At 32.5% G+C, this 14,600-nt stretch overlaps 1 protein-coding gene across 1 annotated transcript in view; it reads right to left on the bottom strand.

Moving 5' to 3' along the window:
* The window catches only part of robl (dynein light chain roadblock), a 46,348-nt gene that overhangs the window by 14,933 nt on the left and 16,815 nt on the right, over positions 1-14,600 (bottom strand). The window contains exon 3 of the mRNA XM_090408154.1: positions 906-1,073. Coding sequence (XP_090264280.1) covers positions 906-1,073 — 168 coding nt within the window. The remainder of the gene's footprint in view (positions 1-905; positions 1,074-14,600) is intronic.

Raw genomic sequence — 14,600 nt, forward strand, 5'->3', positions numbered from 1 at the left:
GAAAAAAATCATCCTTCATCAGGACAATGCACCTGCCCACAAAGGTGTTTCGGCAATGGGAAAATTAAGCGATCTGCACTATGGATTGTTGGAACATCAACTCTATTCCCCAGATTTGCCCCCCCCCCCCCCCGACTTCTGTCTCTTCCCAAAACTAAAACTCTTTCTCGCTGGTCAGCATTTTCCTTCGAATCAAGAGGTGATTGTAGCTGTAGAGGGATATTTTGCAGATCTTACTGAGAACCACCACAAGGATGGGATAATGGTGCTGGAATAAATGTATTACTCTTAAGGAAGATTATGTTGCAAAATAAAAATAATTTTGAAATTATAAATTAGTTTTTTCATTGTTAGTCCGAGAACTTTTCAGACTACCCTCGTATTCCTCTTGGCCATACATGGCACTAATTTGCTGTGTATGGTCTTGTTGTCTTTCACATGTACATCAGATATATATACATAAAAGAAAAGTTAGCAAGGGTGTTAAAACTAGATTTTTTGTTTGGAGAGTGGTGAATGAGTAGAATAGATTGCCAGAGTCTGTTGTGGATGTTATGACTGTGAATGAGTTCAAAGCAAAGTATGATAGATACTGCAGAAATGTTGGATAGTGCATAGCATGTTTAGAGCCTCCCTTGATGAGTCTAAGGACTCCATGGAGTAGCCAATAATAATAACCAATTTAAATGTTTCAAGGCACAACATTAAAACATAAATTACAAAAATATAAATATTTCACAAAAGTAAACATCAAATTACAATTTTATTGGTTGCTAATTGAAATATATTATCATAAAACAATCCATCCTTCTCTATACTTAAAACTTTTAAGTATTTTACGATAATTTCAGTCATATTATATTTTCAAAAAAACTGAAAATGTACATTTAGCACTTGGCACTTACCTGGAGCTATCATAATTTCATGTTTCTTAGAGCGTACTCTCAAGAAGGTGAGATCATTTGTAGGATCAATATCCCTTACAGTACTACGTGCCCTATCTGTCAACTGACTAATCAGGCCTGCATACTGCACTGTAGTAGAATTATCTAAAGTCGTTTTTATAGCTACACCTGAAAACAGTAAAATAAATTTTAAGAAACAACTTTCCAAAGTAATAAGTACAGTCTTGCCATAAATACTGTTACAACTTCAACATAGCTCCAACCTGTCCATAGAATTGCACGAGGCTGGTTCTATTAGCGGTGCTGTGCATAGCCAACACTCACATGTTTATAAGTAGAGAGAGTTGTCTAGCTGTATGGATTAACATGCAATAGGGAGATTATGAGAACCGTGTAGCTGTAATAGCACTTCACAAGGTTGGAATGCATTAGGATGAAACAGCTTGTGAGGGCTATGGAAGCACACCTCCACTGTAATCCTGTGAGAATGCAAAAAGTGATGTTGCAAGAGATTAACGTTTCATAGAGAATGATGTCACGTACTAACTGATAACCTGGGGGGGGGGGTGAGAGCTTATCATCAATCTACTGGACACTTAGATTGATGATAAGCTCATCAATCTAATCAAAGACATTTCTCCAATGGTACAAAAGTAATAGACACAAAGATATCCTCTTCACACGAGAAAATTTTCACTACTGAAGAGATGTTTAATTGCTGAAATGAAAAGGTATATGCCTTGTCATTTTGGCAATGTGGATGGTCACATAGCACCCAGGATTCAGAGCAGCTGTCACCTTGTGTCAGTGATGGTTTGGTGGGGTGACAGAAGTATCCAAGTAACATTTCTGAGAGAAAGGGTCAAAACCTCTGCCCAAGTGTATCAAGACACTGTGCTGGAACCTGTGGTACGGTCCCTGAATACCTTGTTTCATGTTAAGCAGTGAATCTTCCAACAGGACTCAGCACAGAAGGTGAGGGCCACACAACAGTGGCTTGAGGTGGAATGTGGCCAACCACGTATCACCATTTGACTGGCCATATGGAAGTCCTGATATGAATCTGTTGAACTTCAAATTGTGGTTGGAGCTCAAGAAAGAGTAGTCTGCAAGAAACATCCCAGCATTGACATCCTGAAGGTATATCTGGAGCGAGCAGTACCAGCATTTCCATTGGATGTTGTGAATGCCCCCATCGATATGCAGCCTCACAGGCTTCAAAGCATGCGTGTGTGTGCTGAAAGCTGTAAATGATTTACTGATAGATTAAAGGATCATGCACTGCTCTTATTGTAACAGTATTTACAGCTAAACTATGTATAGCAAAAAGAATGTTAAATGCAGAAAAAAGAAATAATACAAATCGAAAATGGCATGAAATACATAAGATAGCAGAAAAAACAGAAATAATGAATAATAAAGAAGTTTTGGAAAGGACAGTTACAATGCATATTATACTTGACAAGAAACTATATTCTTGTTTTAATCCTATATTAAGTGTAAGCATAAGCATGAAGTAATTTGATGATTAATCTACTTGTATAAAGAGGCTAATGACTTCACATCAACTGCCTTAGTATCACATAATGCAAAAGCATTATGGGAAGGATCACTACCCAGACTGGTTTCAACCTTTACTGAGGTCACATCAGCGAGAGCAAGAACAAAGAAGATATCATGGTTAAATCAGGAGTCATATTTACCATAAACAAGTAGAAAAAAGATGTATCAAGTTATTAAATAGTCTGAATGAGAGATAGTTGTGTAAAATTTTTCACTACTAACATGACATACATTGTAAGTTATAAAAACTGCAACTACTTCTGGTATTTTTATAATTAAATCTTATGTATTTAACAAGGATTATTTTCAAAAGATATATTTCGGTGATTACACCACATTTTTTTATTATTCAGTTATACAAAATACTGAAATAATAGTTCCCGACAAGTTTCGTAAATCGTAGGATTTACATCTTCAGGGGGTAAATAGTATAACTTAAAGTTTAAACAAGAGAATTAATAATTACAAATCATAACCATCTGGCTATTCATGAACTCAAATAACAGAATGCAGATATAAAACGTTATTGACATTGAACAATACTGGACGATGTCACGTGTTCTTGTTCTCATTCATACAGTCCGGGTTAGATTGAGGTAGATTTTTTTTATTAGAGCTGACCACACTTGATGAAGAATTAAACCTTGGTTTTTATTCCATTTGTTTTGGGTTTTTCAGCATATTAGCAGCTTCTTTAAATTTTCTTATATAACTATTGTTTTCTATGTATGTCATTGTCGTTTTTTGCCAGAGTACATCGTGTCCAGTGGAAGTGGTATGGAAAGCAAGACCCGTTTTTTGTTCTCTTTTGTATTGTATGTCTTTTTTGGTGTTCAGCCATGAGTATTTCTCCAGATCTTCCTGTCTGTCCTGCGTAGCAAATCCCACAAGAGCAATGGATTTTGTAGACTCCTGGTTTTTTAAGAGGATGATGATGGTTTTGGTGGATGTAGGAATCTTGAGATTTTTTCCATTAGGAAGGAAGGCTACTTTTATGTTGTGTTTGTTCATTAATTTGGCTAGCTTATCTGTAACATTTTTGATATAAGGAAGCGAGATGAATAATAAAAAAAATGTGGTGTAATCACCGAAATATATTTTTTGAACCAATTAGCCTCAGAAGTCTATGCCTGCAAGGATTATTTTGTTGAATGACAAGTAGTATCAAGTAGAGATAGTTAAAGAAATAGTTGAATTGCTGGGCGATCATTTTGCAAAGGTGTATAATCCAGAGAGATTTCGCGGGTGATGTGACAGACTGATATCAGAACTGAGGCAGATTAACAGGATATGCTAAGCATACTGAAGAACATCAATGTGAATATAGCAGAACTGGCAATACTTCTGACGAAACTGTTCAAGCTAAGTCTCAGCTCTGACAAGGTTCCAAGGGAGTGGAAAGAGGATAAGATAGTTCCATTACATAAAGCAAGACAGAAATAGCAAATTACAGACCAATTAAGATCTTGGAAGTGATTTCTGAAGTACAGGAAATGGTGGTTAAAAAGTAAAATTCAGAGTGGGTGGATAGGAAATGTGATACTCTGCAGTGGATAGCATGGCTTTGTAAAAGGTAGGTCCTGCTTTAGTGATTTACTCGCATTTTATAATAGTGACAACAGAATAAAATAAGGGAAATGGCTACACCATGGAAAACTAGTACAAAAGTTAGAGCAAATTGAATTGCATATGAAGCTAGTGGCATGGATGGGAGGTGGCTGACAGATACCATAGTAATTCGTCTAAAATTCATAAAATATTAATACCAGAATTACTTAGATTTAAAGTTTCAGCTGAGTTTCACAGCCATTGTTATGGCTGTGAAACTTAGCCGAAAATTTTACAAATAAAAATATTAAATGTAGGTGATTCTGGTATTAATATTTTATGATCAAGATACCAGAGTAGCAGTGCCACGCCGTGGGTATGAGGCGCCCTTGTGCAAAACTTTTTTCAGCACCCCCATAAAATAAGTTTCCATTTTTGCGAATAACTTTACTTTGTTAAAAGTACAAAACAGTTTATACGCATGCATAAAAATGAATATTATTTAACAGTAGTAGAACATATGAGAACAGGTTGAAGATTTGTGGGTTGCAGAAACTAGTTGATAGGCGAAAAAGGGGAGATATGATTGAGACATTCAAATTGCTAAAAGGATTCTATAGGATTAATTCAGATGATATTTTTGAGATCAGGACTGGTGGTGGGAGAACTAGGGGACACCCATGGAAGCTGGGCAAGAGCGTGGTTAGCAGGGGTGTTAGAGCTGGGTTCTTTACTTTTAGAGTGGTAAATGAGTGGAATAAGCTGCCAGAGTCTGTTGTGGGTGCTATGACAGTGAACGAGTTCAAGGCAAGGTATGATAGATACTGTGAGAATGTTGAACAGCTGTGTGAACATGATGTTTAGGGCCTCCCTCGATGAGTCTAAGGACTCCTGGAGTAGCCCGTGGTAATAATAATAATAATAATTGTAATCACTGAACTTCATTAATAAGGAATTTTTAATAATAAAAATTTTCAAATATGTTTATTCCTTGATATATAAATACAACAGAATGTGTGTGTGTGTGTGTGTGTGTATATATATATACATACATACATTAGGGTTACCAAGTAACTTTATAAACTTTTTATAAATTTTATAACCAAGTTTATAAAATTACTTGGTAACCCTAACATACATTATTTCCAAGGTAAAAAACTTTATATTATATATATATATATATATATATATATAAATAAAAAGAAATATTACATAACAAAAATAATTTGGAATATGCTTTTAACTATGTAACAATTAGGATAAATGTAGATTTAATTTACATATTTATCCGTCTTGCTTTAGCCACCACAAAATTTTTAATAATATCTTTAATGTCTAATGAATCCATAATATTATTTTCAATTGGTATAATTGATAAATCCATTAGACGCTCTCCAGACATTGTTGGCTGCAAATAATTTTTTATTAATTTCAGTTTTGAAAAACTTCTTTCCCCTGATGCTATGGATATTGGTAATGTAATCATAATGGGAAACGTGTCAGTTAATTTATTTTCGTATATATAATTTAAAACATTCTGAGGAGCCGACTCTTTTGTAATAAAACATTGCAAAGTTTTTAATTCCTCAAATAAAGTCATACCATCAATATCACGATTGTCGGAATCTTGATTGTCGCTCAGATTTAAGTGCAAATCTTTACAATGTTTCATTAAATCTTCATCGCTCCAATCTTTTAATTTGCTAATGTCTCTGATAACTTTAAAGTCCTCGCTCTATTGTTTTAAGAGTATGAATCTTTCCGTGACTGAAGTTATTGTCGTGTCTAAAATCAAGAAGAAAAAAATTTATTTTTTTATTTTTTAGGATCATGCGTTGTCTCATGTGATACTTCGTAACCAAACATTTTTGTTCTTTTGTGAATGTCTGGAAAATAGGATCAATATTAAGATCATTTGCTACTTCTTTTACAGTTCTAATAATATTTTCAAAATATTGGTCTGTTCAGCAAGTATTTAATTCTTGTATAACATAATCAAGATTTTCTGTAATTTTTCTAGATCAAATGTCGGATTCTGCATTATTTTGCTTGCAACATTTACGAGACTTAAGATTTTGTACCAAACATGAACAAAGAAAATAAATTTAAACAAATAAATCTTTGAAATTAAGTTGTCTGCCTGAACTCTAGAATCGATACCTTTAGTTTCATCTTCCGTAATATCAAAAAGAGCCTGATAAATTTCCTTGATATTATTTTTAAATGGCTTTATTGCTTCCACTCTACTTTCCCACCTAGTAGCAGAAAGTGGTTTCAAATTTAAAACATGAATATGTTTTTTTCTTATAGCCCAACGCTTCACAGATATTGAAAAATAATTATACAATTCCTGTATTAGCCCAAAAAAATTTAGTTTCAGAGGATATCTTAGCTGCATCATTAACTACCAAATTTACTGAATGTGCAGCATACGGAATAAAAAAAGCCCTTAAATTTATTTCAAGGATTTTTTTCTGCAGTCCATGTTTACCTTGCATATTTGAACAATTAACATAAGCCTGGCTGCGTAAATCATAAATGTTAATATTCAATAATTTTAAATAAATTTTTATAAATTGAAATAGTCCTTTCCCAGTGGTATCTTCTACAGATTGAAAACCCAAAAAATGTTCATGAATTTTTGCTATATTTGTATCTTTGTTTTGATTAACAAATCTAATCATCATCATACGTATCAAGGATTTAGGCCTAGTATGGCCTGTTCCGGCCTTAGAAGTCATCGTTGAATCGTTTAAGAGGATGTCCTGGTTTTCTTTTTCCTAATGGCTTGTACTTTAAGGCTTGTTTTGGTAATCTTTCTGTTTTCATTCTTTGAACGTGTTCCATCCATCTATGTTTATATTTTTTAATTTTTTCAATTACTGGTTCTTGGTTTAATTCTTTCATAATATCTTCGTTTCTTTTGTGATCAAATAGGGTATACTTTGCGGTTTTTCTCATAAACTTCATTTCTGCTGTTGTTAATCTTTGTTTGTCTTTTTGTTTTATTGTCCAGATTTCGCTTCCATACATTAAGACCGGTAGGGCTAAACTCTACCGGTAAACTTTGTAAACTTTTAGCCTGGTTTGTTTTTGAACTAGGTTTGGTTTAAATATAAAGTTAATTACTCCAGTTATTTTTAAATATTTTGCAATTTTTATGTTTATATCTTTTTCATTTTCATAAGTGATCATACATCCTAGGTAGTTAAATGAATTCACCTGTTCTAAGATCTTGTTATCTAATACTATTTTAGTTCTTGCTGGATCTTGTCCTTTAAAGGCCATAGTTTTTGATTTTTCCATTGATATTATCATACCATAATCTTTGGATATCTCATTTAGATTTAAAATAGCTTTCTGTAAGTTATCTTCAGAATTTGTAATTATTATTTGGTTGTCTGCAAAGAGAAGAGTGTTTAAGTTAACTGTAGGTGAAAGTTTAATTCCTTGATGTAAATTTTTACTCCATTTTATTATTATTTAATTTAAGTAGATATTAAAAAGAGTTGCTGAGAGGGGACATCCCTGTCGGACCCCTTGGTTTATCTCTCTTGTATATGATAGCTCATGATTTAATCTTATTTGTATTTGATTATTTTCATATATACTTGTGACAGCTTTTAGGATATTATTTGGTATTTGTCTTTCTTTAATATGTTAAATAATATGTTTCTTTTAACTTTGTCAAATGCTTTTTCAAAGTCAATAAATGCAATATGTGTTTCTAAATTATATTCTCTTCTTTTCTCTATTATTAATTTTAGGCAGAAGGCTGAGTCTATACATGATCATCCTTTTCTAAATCCATTTTGTACCTCGAATAAAGTTTTCGGAATATTTCATTAGTTTGTTATTTAAGATTCTGCTGTATATTTTGTAACATGAATTTAGTATACTGATACCTCTATAGTTTTTAGGGTCATCTCTATTACCTTTCTTAAAGATAGGAATCACAATTGCTTTTTTCCATTCTATTGGGGGGATACCAGTTGAGTAAATTTTATTTAAAAATAATAAGAGTCTTCCTTTGAATCTTGTTCCTGCGTATTTATATAGTTCTGAACCTAGCTTATCTTCTCCAGGTGATTTTCCGTTTCTTGTTTCTTTCAGGCTGATTTCTAATTCTTCTTCAGTTATTTCCTTTTCATTTTCGTTAACTGTTTGCCAGTTGTCTTTTTTAAAATATTTGTCTGTCCACAGTTCTGTGTAGTAATTTAGAAATTCTTCTAATTTCAATTCAGTGTTTAATTTTATGTTTTCTTTGGTATCTGCATTTAGGTGTTTCAAAATCTTATATACATTGGGTCTTATTTTATTTAATCATGTTCTAAATTAGAAATAAATTTATTCCATGATTCTCTATGTCTTTTTCTGACTTCTCTTTTAGCTATGGCTCTTATTCTTTTATATTCTATTTCATCTTCTAATCTTTTACTGCTTAACCATTTGTGATAGGCTTCTTTTTTCTTTTTCATTATTTCTTTGATTGTATCATCCCAGATCTTCAGTTTTTTTCTTTTATTGAATTTTTTGGTCTTTCCTAAGCTTTCATTTGCTTCTGCATTTAGTATCGTTTTTATATTAAACCATTCTATTTCTATTTCTTCATTTTGTTTTATTTTATCTAGATACTGGTTAATTCTTTGTTCATATAGCCATTGTACATTTGTGTCATTCAATAGTCTAGTTTTATAAACAAATGTTTCAATTTTTCTTTCTGTTCTTGTTACTTGTAGCCATTTAGGTGGTAATCCTAATTTTATTTTAACAAGGAAGCGGTCACTGCTTATTTCATATCCTCTGTGGACTCTAACATCTAGTGAAAATTTTGATGTCTTTTCATTTAATATGAAGTAATCTAATATTGATTTCCATCCTCTTGCTGCCCAAGTATATTTATGTATGTCTTTATGTTTATAGAAGGAATTCATTATTTTTAGGTTATTATAAACTACAAAGTCAATCAATTTTTTACCATTTCTGTTTAGAGTGTGTTCTCCATGTATTCCTATTTTATTATTAATTTTTGTGTTTCCAATTCTTGCATTTAAGTCTCCTGCTAAAATTATGTAATCATTTTTATTTATTTTATTATATATGTTTTGTAGCTGATTATAAAAATCAATATTATCCTGTTCTCTTCATGTCTATCGGAGTAGTGTCAAGAATTAATGAATAATATTTCGCCTCTTTAACCATTTCTAAACTTTTTTGTTTTATAGCTTTAGAAATTATACAGATGATTTCATTTTGTATTTTATCACCTAAATAATGAGCAATGTTCCTTTTTTGTGATGTTTGGATGCGATGCAAGTGTTCTGCCATTATCGAATCAAATTTAGCGACAGTTTCTACTAACTTTGCCGTTATCATTTTCAAAAAGTTTTGTGTGAAGAATCTCTAAAAGCTATACACTGTCTTGATAAATATTGTATTATGTAGATTAACCATTCTATAACAGATTGCCAATATTTTTTCTCAGTTTCTTATAATCTTTGTTGTGTGCAATCAATAATGCATTTCTTAATCAATGACATTTTAAGTTCGCTGTATTTTGAACAGTTTTTAATGAACACGGAACTTGTCTCATGTATTTTTATTATATGACTCAAATGTTGCCAATCGTTACAACCGTATTCGTTAGTAAGTTGGGAATTTTGACTACCAAATATTTTCAATAACAACACAAAACCGAATTTCGCGATTCTGAATAAATTAAATAACTTCGTAAAAGTTTTTCTCCATTTTCCAAAGTTCGATAATAGTATGAATCGAAAAACTTGCAGCCAGATTCATCTTTGGGAAATTCTTTATTAACTACATAACGCGAGCAAAGCTCAACTAAACAATCTCTAACTTTGGTAGTTATATGATTTGGCCAAGTACCTGGATCATTAACATTAAAATTTAAAGTTTCGTGTTTCGCTGAATCGGAATCCAATATTTCTTCTGCTGCAACTTCTCTAGACAGTCCAGTTTCATTTTCGCATGTAACGTTTGTTTCTTCATAGTTATCGTGTGTCCTCTCTTTTTCTGTAGTAGAGCTACACGGAGTACTTGCTTCGTCAGAACTTTCTGTTCTTCATTTTTTATGTCGTCCTGAAGTTAAAAATTTATGCAGATATCCGGCCAATTTATGTTCCAGTTGTACTCGTTGCAATTGTCTTTTCCTGTTTTTTGCACCAGATAACTTCTTTGGCTTTTTTCACATCTGGGGGTTAACACACTTGGTTAGACTTTAAAATAAGAAAGCGTTAAAAATTGTCCACCAAAATAAATAATAATTGCTGAAATTTTCCCTTAAACTTATTTTTTAACCCTTATTTTTTTTAAGGTGAATGGCCCAAAACCGACTATTTTTTACTACAGAATTTGATTTTTCAGATGTTTTAAATAATAAATATGCTTACATTTTAGGTTTTTTTTTTTTTTTTTTTTTTTTTGAAAATTAACATGCAGAGATATTAGGCACTGATTGATTTCTCAGTGATATATATTTAATATTTTTTACATTCTGATAATCGTTTAATAATTCAGAAATTTCTAGAATATTAAAATTATTTATTAAAGAAATTAGTAAAAGGACCCCAACCCCAATGTCTTCCAACATTATAAATAAATCTCTTATTGAAAATTATTTATTTTCTAGACGTCTACCCAACATAAGAAAACAATCTTTTGTTTTCAAAATAAGATAATTAACTAAAATGAAATGAAACTGATTTTCAAACTTAGCAAAAATATAATAGATGTACTTACTTTACGTGAATAATAATCCAAATTCAGAATAAAAAAGTTAAAAATTGTCCAAAGTCACTTAAACACAGAACACACAATACACTCAATATGTTTCACATTCAAAATTGAAATGACGCTGAAAAAAATGTAAGAAGTGCATATTTGGATAGACGCTATTTTGTCTATCCAAATTCGAAGTTGAATTTAAGAAAACGAACACTATAAACCTATGTTTCAGACTAAATATTTGGACAGATCAGTGTTTCTGAAACTTCCGATACCTGTGTACCCCTTCTTTAATTTTCATTATTACCAAGTACCTTTTCAAAATATCCTTATCAAAATAATAATAAGTAAAAACATATTTCATCGTAAATGTCTGTTTTAGTTGAATTTAGATGTGCATTTAAACAAAAAAAAAAAAAGATTTATTTTTAATAGAACAAAATTTATAAAGATACTATACATTTTTACTTAATATAAATAATTTATCATCAATGAGACAAGTGAAATTGCCTATTTCTATATCTGCTCTCTTTTGTGCATTTTATAAATCCAGTCTTTAGCCAATGATCCATACTTAAAAAATTGAAAGCTAAAAAAATTACCGTATTTATTCTACTATAACTCGCACTTTTTTTCCCAAAATTAAAGCTAAAAAATTGTGGTGCGAGATATATGCGGTCGGAAACTAAAGTTTTCAGGAAAGAAAACTGAAAATGGGTATGATTTACCAAGAAGCTTCTATTCTCCATCACTTCTGTCCTCGAGAGCGGTTTCCTTGTGTGCAATCAAAATTATCTAGCCAAATTGAGTCATTTTCTTTCCCATTATATCAAGCAAAAATTACCAGTAATTTAAGACTTGAGATACCTAATGAACAATCCTTGCCAAAGTACTAATGAGAACTGAAAGATGTATGCGATTACAGGCCAGTGGAGAAAAAGCAGCGATTAAGAAGTGCATATGATTATTGCAATATTAACAAAAGGTGTCGCGCTACCCAAACAAAACAACCCAACAATTGAATTGAAATGCTAATTCTCTTAAACTGATTTCCATAATTGAAATGCATTCACTATATATTTCTTAGTTTTAACACGTTCAGGACGGGGTATTGTCAAGCAAAACCATATGTTGAACCTGCAACATGTGGTTTGCTCCAGTCTACACAGCAGTTTCTGTTGGAGGGCAGATGTGATTATTAGTTAGTGTTTATATAATCCCAGTTGTCTCTAATTGCACTATTTGTTGAGAAATATATTACACAGTCTGCAAATGTCCGTGAACTTTATTCAGTGACATGATAAAACTAATTGCTTTTCGTGTTTTTGCAGTATAGTTGTTGTTGTGCAGGGGGGGGTATTGTTTACTGCAGGGAGTAAAATGTGAAAGTCGGGGGTCGATAGTGATTTGCAATTTGAGTAGGAGAATTCATGCATAATATAATTTAATATACAGGGTGTTCGGGATAAATTTGACAGTTTCGTAAGGAAAAAGAAAATCTTCTTTGTATCTATTAAATTTAATGAATTGACAAAAAAACATTACAGGCAGAGTTAATTACAATACTATCAACAAGATTTACTCAAAATAACCACCATTAGCATCGATCACAGCTTCAATTCTGCTTCGGAACCTCGAACAAGCTGATGCTACAGTCTCCCTGGGAAGGGCCGCAAAAACTGTTTTAATTTTATCCATTAACTGGGCTTTTGTATTACTGGAAGTGCGATTGGTGTCTTTTTCAACTGCGCCCTATACAAAATAATCCATGGGGTTAAGGTCTGGGGAGTTTGGAGGCCAAACATTTGGACTGGTGAAGTCGTAGAAATTTTCAGACAACCATTTTTGACTTTTCCCAGAGGTGTGGCAAGGGGCCGAATCCTGCTGCCATACATACGGCCTACCATTGGCTACCCTTGTTATCCAGGGCTTGACTACAGTTAGCAACTCCACGAACAAAGCCCAAATTCCAATGCCAGGGTTCTTCAACACCTGTTCCTGCAGATTTGCGAGGAATTCTGCTGTACGAACGCAATCAGATCGTCTGCTAGGGATCTTTCTTCTTGCTACATCCTCGTAGTCACCATTGCAAGTCTCTAGTTCATGCCTGATTGTTTTTACTGTATTCAGGGAGCATTGGGCAGCAGTCGTAATATCCTTATTTTGATGGCGGGCACGAATCATCATGATACAAGTTATTCTCTTCCATGATTCAGGTGGGTTCCAGCTATCCATCCTTTCTGACATCTTGTATATGAATGAAGAAGGGTCCAAACTTTTAAATGAAGAGAAGTGTGTGTTAATACATGTAACTTACGGAAAAATATAATTAATTATAAATATGTCAAATTTATCCCGAACACCCTGTATATATATATATATAGATTATAAAAGTTTATGAAATTCACATCGTATGATACTTTATGGGTTGTTTCCTTAAGTATCTAATAAGTGGGTTCTAAAATGTTTAGTTTTAGTATGTATGACTGTAATTTTTTATTAATAAAATATAATAAGCACATATTTAACTGTCAGTGGGAACTGGTGCCTTTTTTATTTACTAAACTAACCGCTGTATTTTTGTAAAATATCATGTTGCCATAATACAGCTGAACGAGTGCCCTTATTAAGCAGTTGTTAGGCAGGCTGCCTCTATGCTACACCCTGTTGACAGTGAAAATCGTTAAACTAACAATTTCCACTAAAAATATAATAAACAATCGAGAATATTTATACAATTTTCGCTGAGTCGATGCTTACTCTGTGAAATAAAATCTGTGGTAATATTGATAATGTTTCACTTCAAACAAATTATAAAAAACTGGTGATGTCTAAAAATGTTGTTAGATTATTTAGAATTCATGATAATTTGACTGAATTAAAATTTCATTTTTATTGCATTAACTATAATTTGTAATTGTGATATTTATATAGTATGATATAATTCAAGAATAAGAAAATTTATACACACACACACACACACACACACACACACACGTATATTTTTTTATTATTTCCCCATCGTGAAATGGCGCCCCTATCTTCAAGTCCCCTCGTGCGGTGCACAATCTGCACAACTCGGCCCTGCAGAGTAGTATATGGTGGAGTGGAATCTAGGAGAGAGTGATCGGTATTGGAATTGGTAATATGTATATTACCAATAAAGAGAAAGATACTAATGTACTTTCCCAACCCTCCATAAAATGAAAAATTCCCTCTACTGAAATTCTGTATGACCCTTTTAGAAATTTGCAAGTCTCAATTATATCACACCCCTTTCTTCTGTTTGCTAGTTTCAGCAGTCTACAAATTCTCAATCTGTCCTTATAATCAGTATTCCACAATCCGGATATCATTTTGACACTTTCCTTTGCCTTCTCTTTCCACTATCAGAATCACCACAGAAACCAGGAGACCAATAATCTGTGCACAATAGTCCAAGTGAGATCTCATCAAGGCCTTGTAAAGAGGCAAAATTACATCCTCATTGTTACATGTCAAAGTTCGTTTCAGCACTGCCATTATTCTCTGAGTTGTATTTACAACTTTTGCTTTATAACCTTGAACTTCAACTTCCTGTCTATTGAAATTCCAAGATCAGTTGCTCTGAGCATATTCCCACCAATATAGTAAGATATTGAATATCTAATCACCAAAGTGACCATGACCTTACATTTATTAACACTGAAATGACAGCCATTTTCACATGCCCACAATTTCAGTCTATTCAAATCATTCTGCAAGTATCAGCAGCATTCCTGATTACCCTACCTATCTTTGCATCATCAGCATATAGCTGTGTGTCACATGTCCTTCTAAGTGTCATTAATGTACAGA

The sequence above is a fragment of the Typopeltis vanoorti genome, chromosome 18 (assembly GCF_054136105.1).
Source record: "Typopeltis vanoorti isolate ZY-2024b chromosome 18, IOZ_Tvanoo_1.0, whole genome shotgun sequence".
Classification (NCBI taxonomy): domain Eukaryota; kingdom Metazoa; phylum Arthropoda; class Arachnida; order Uropygi; family Thelyphonidae; genus Typopeltis; species Typopeltis vanoorti.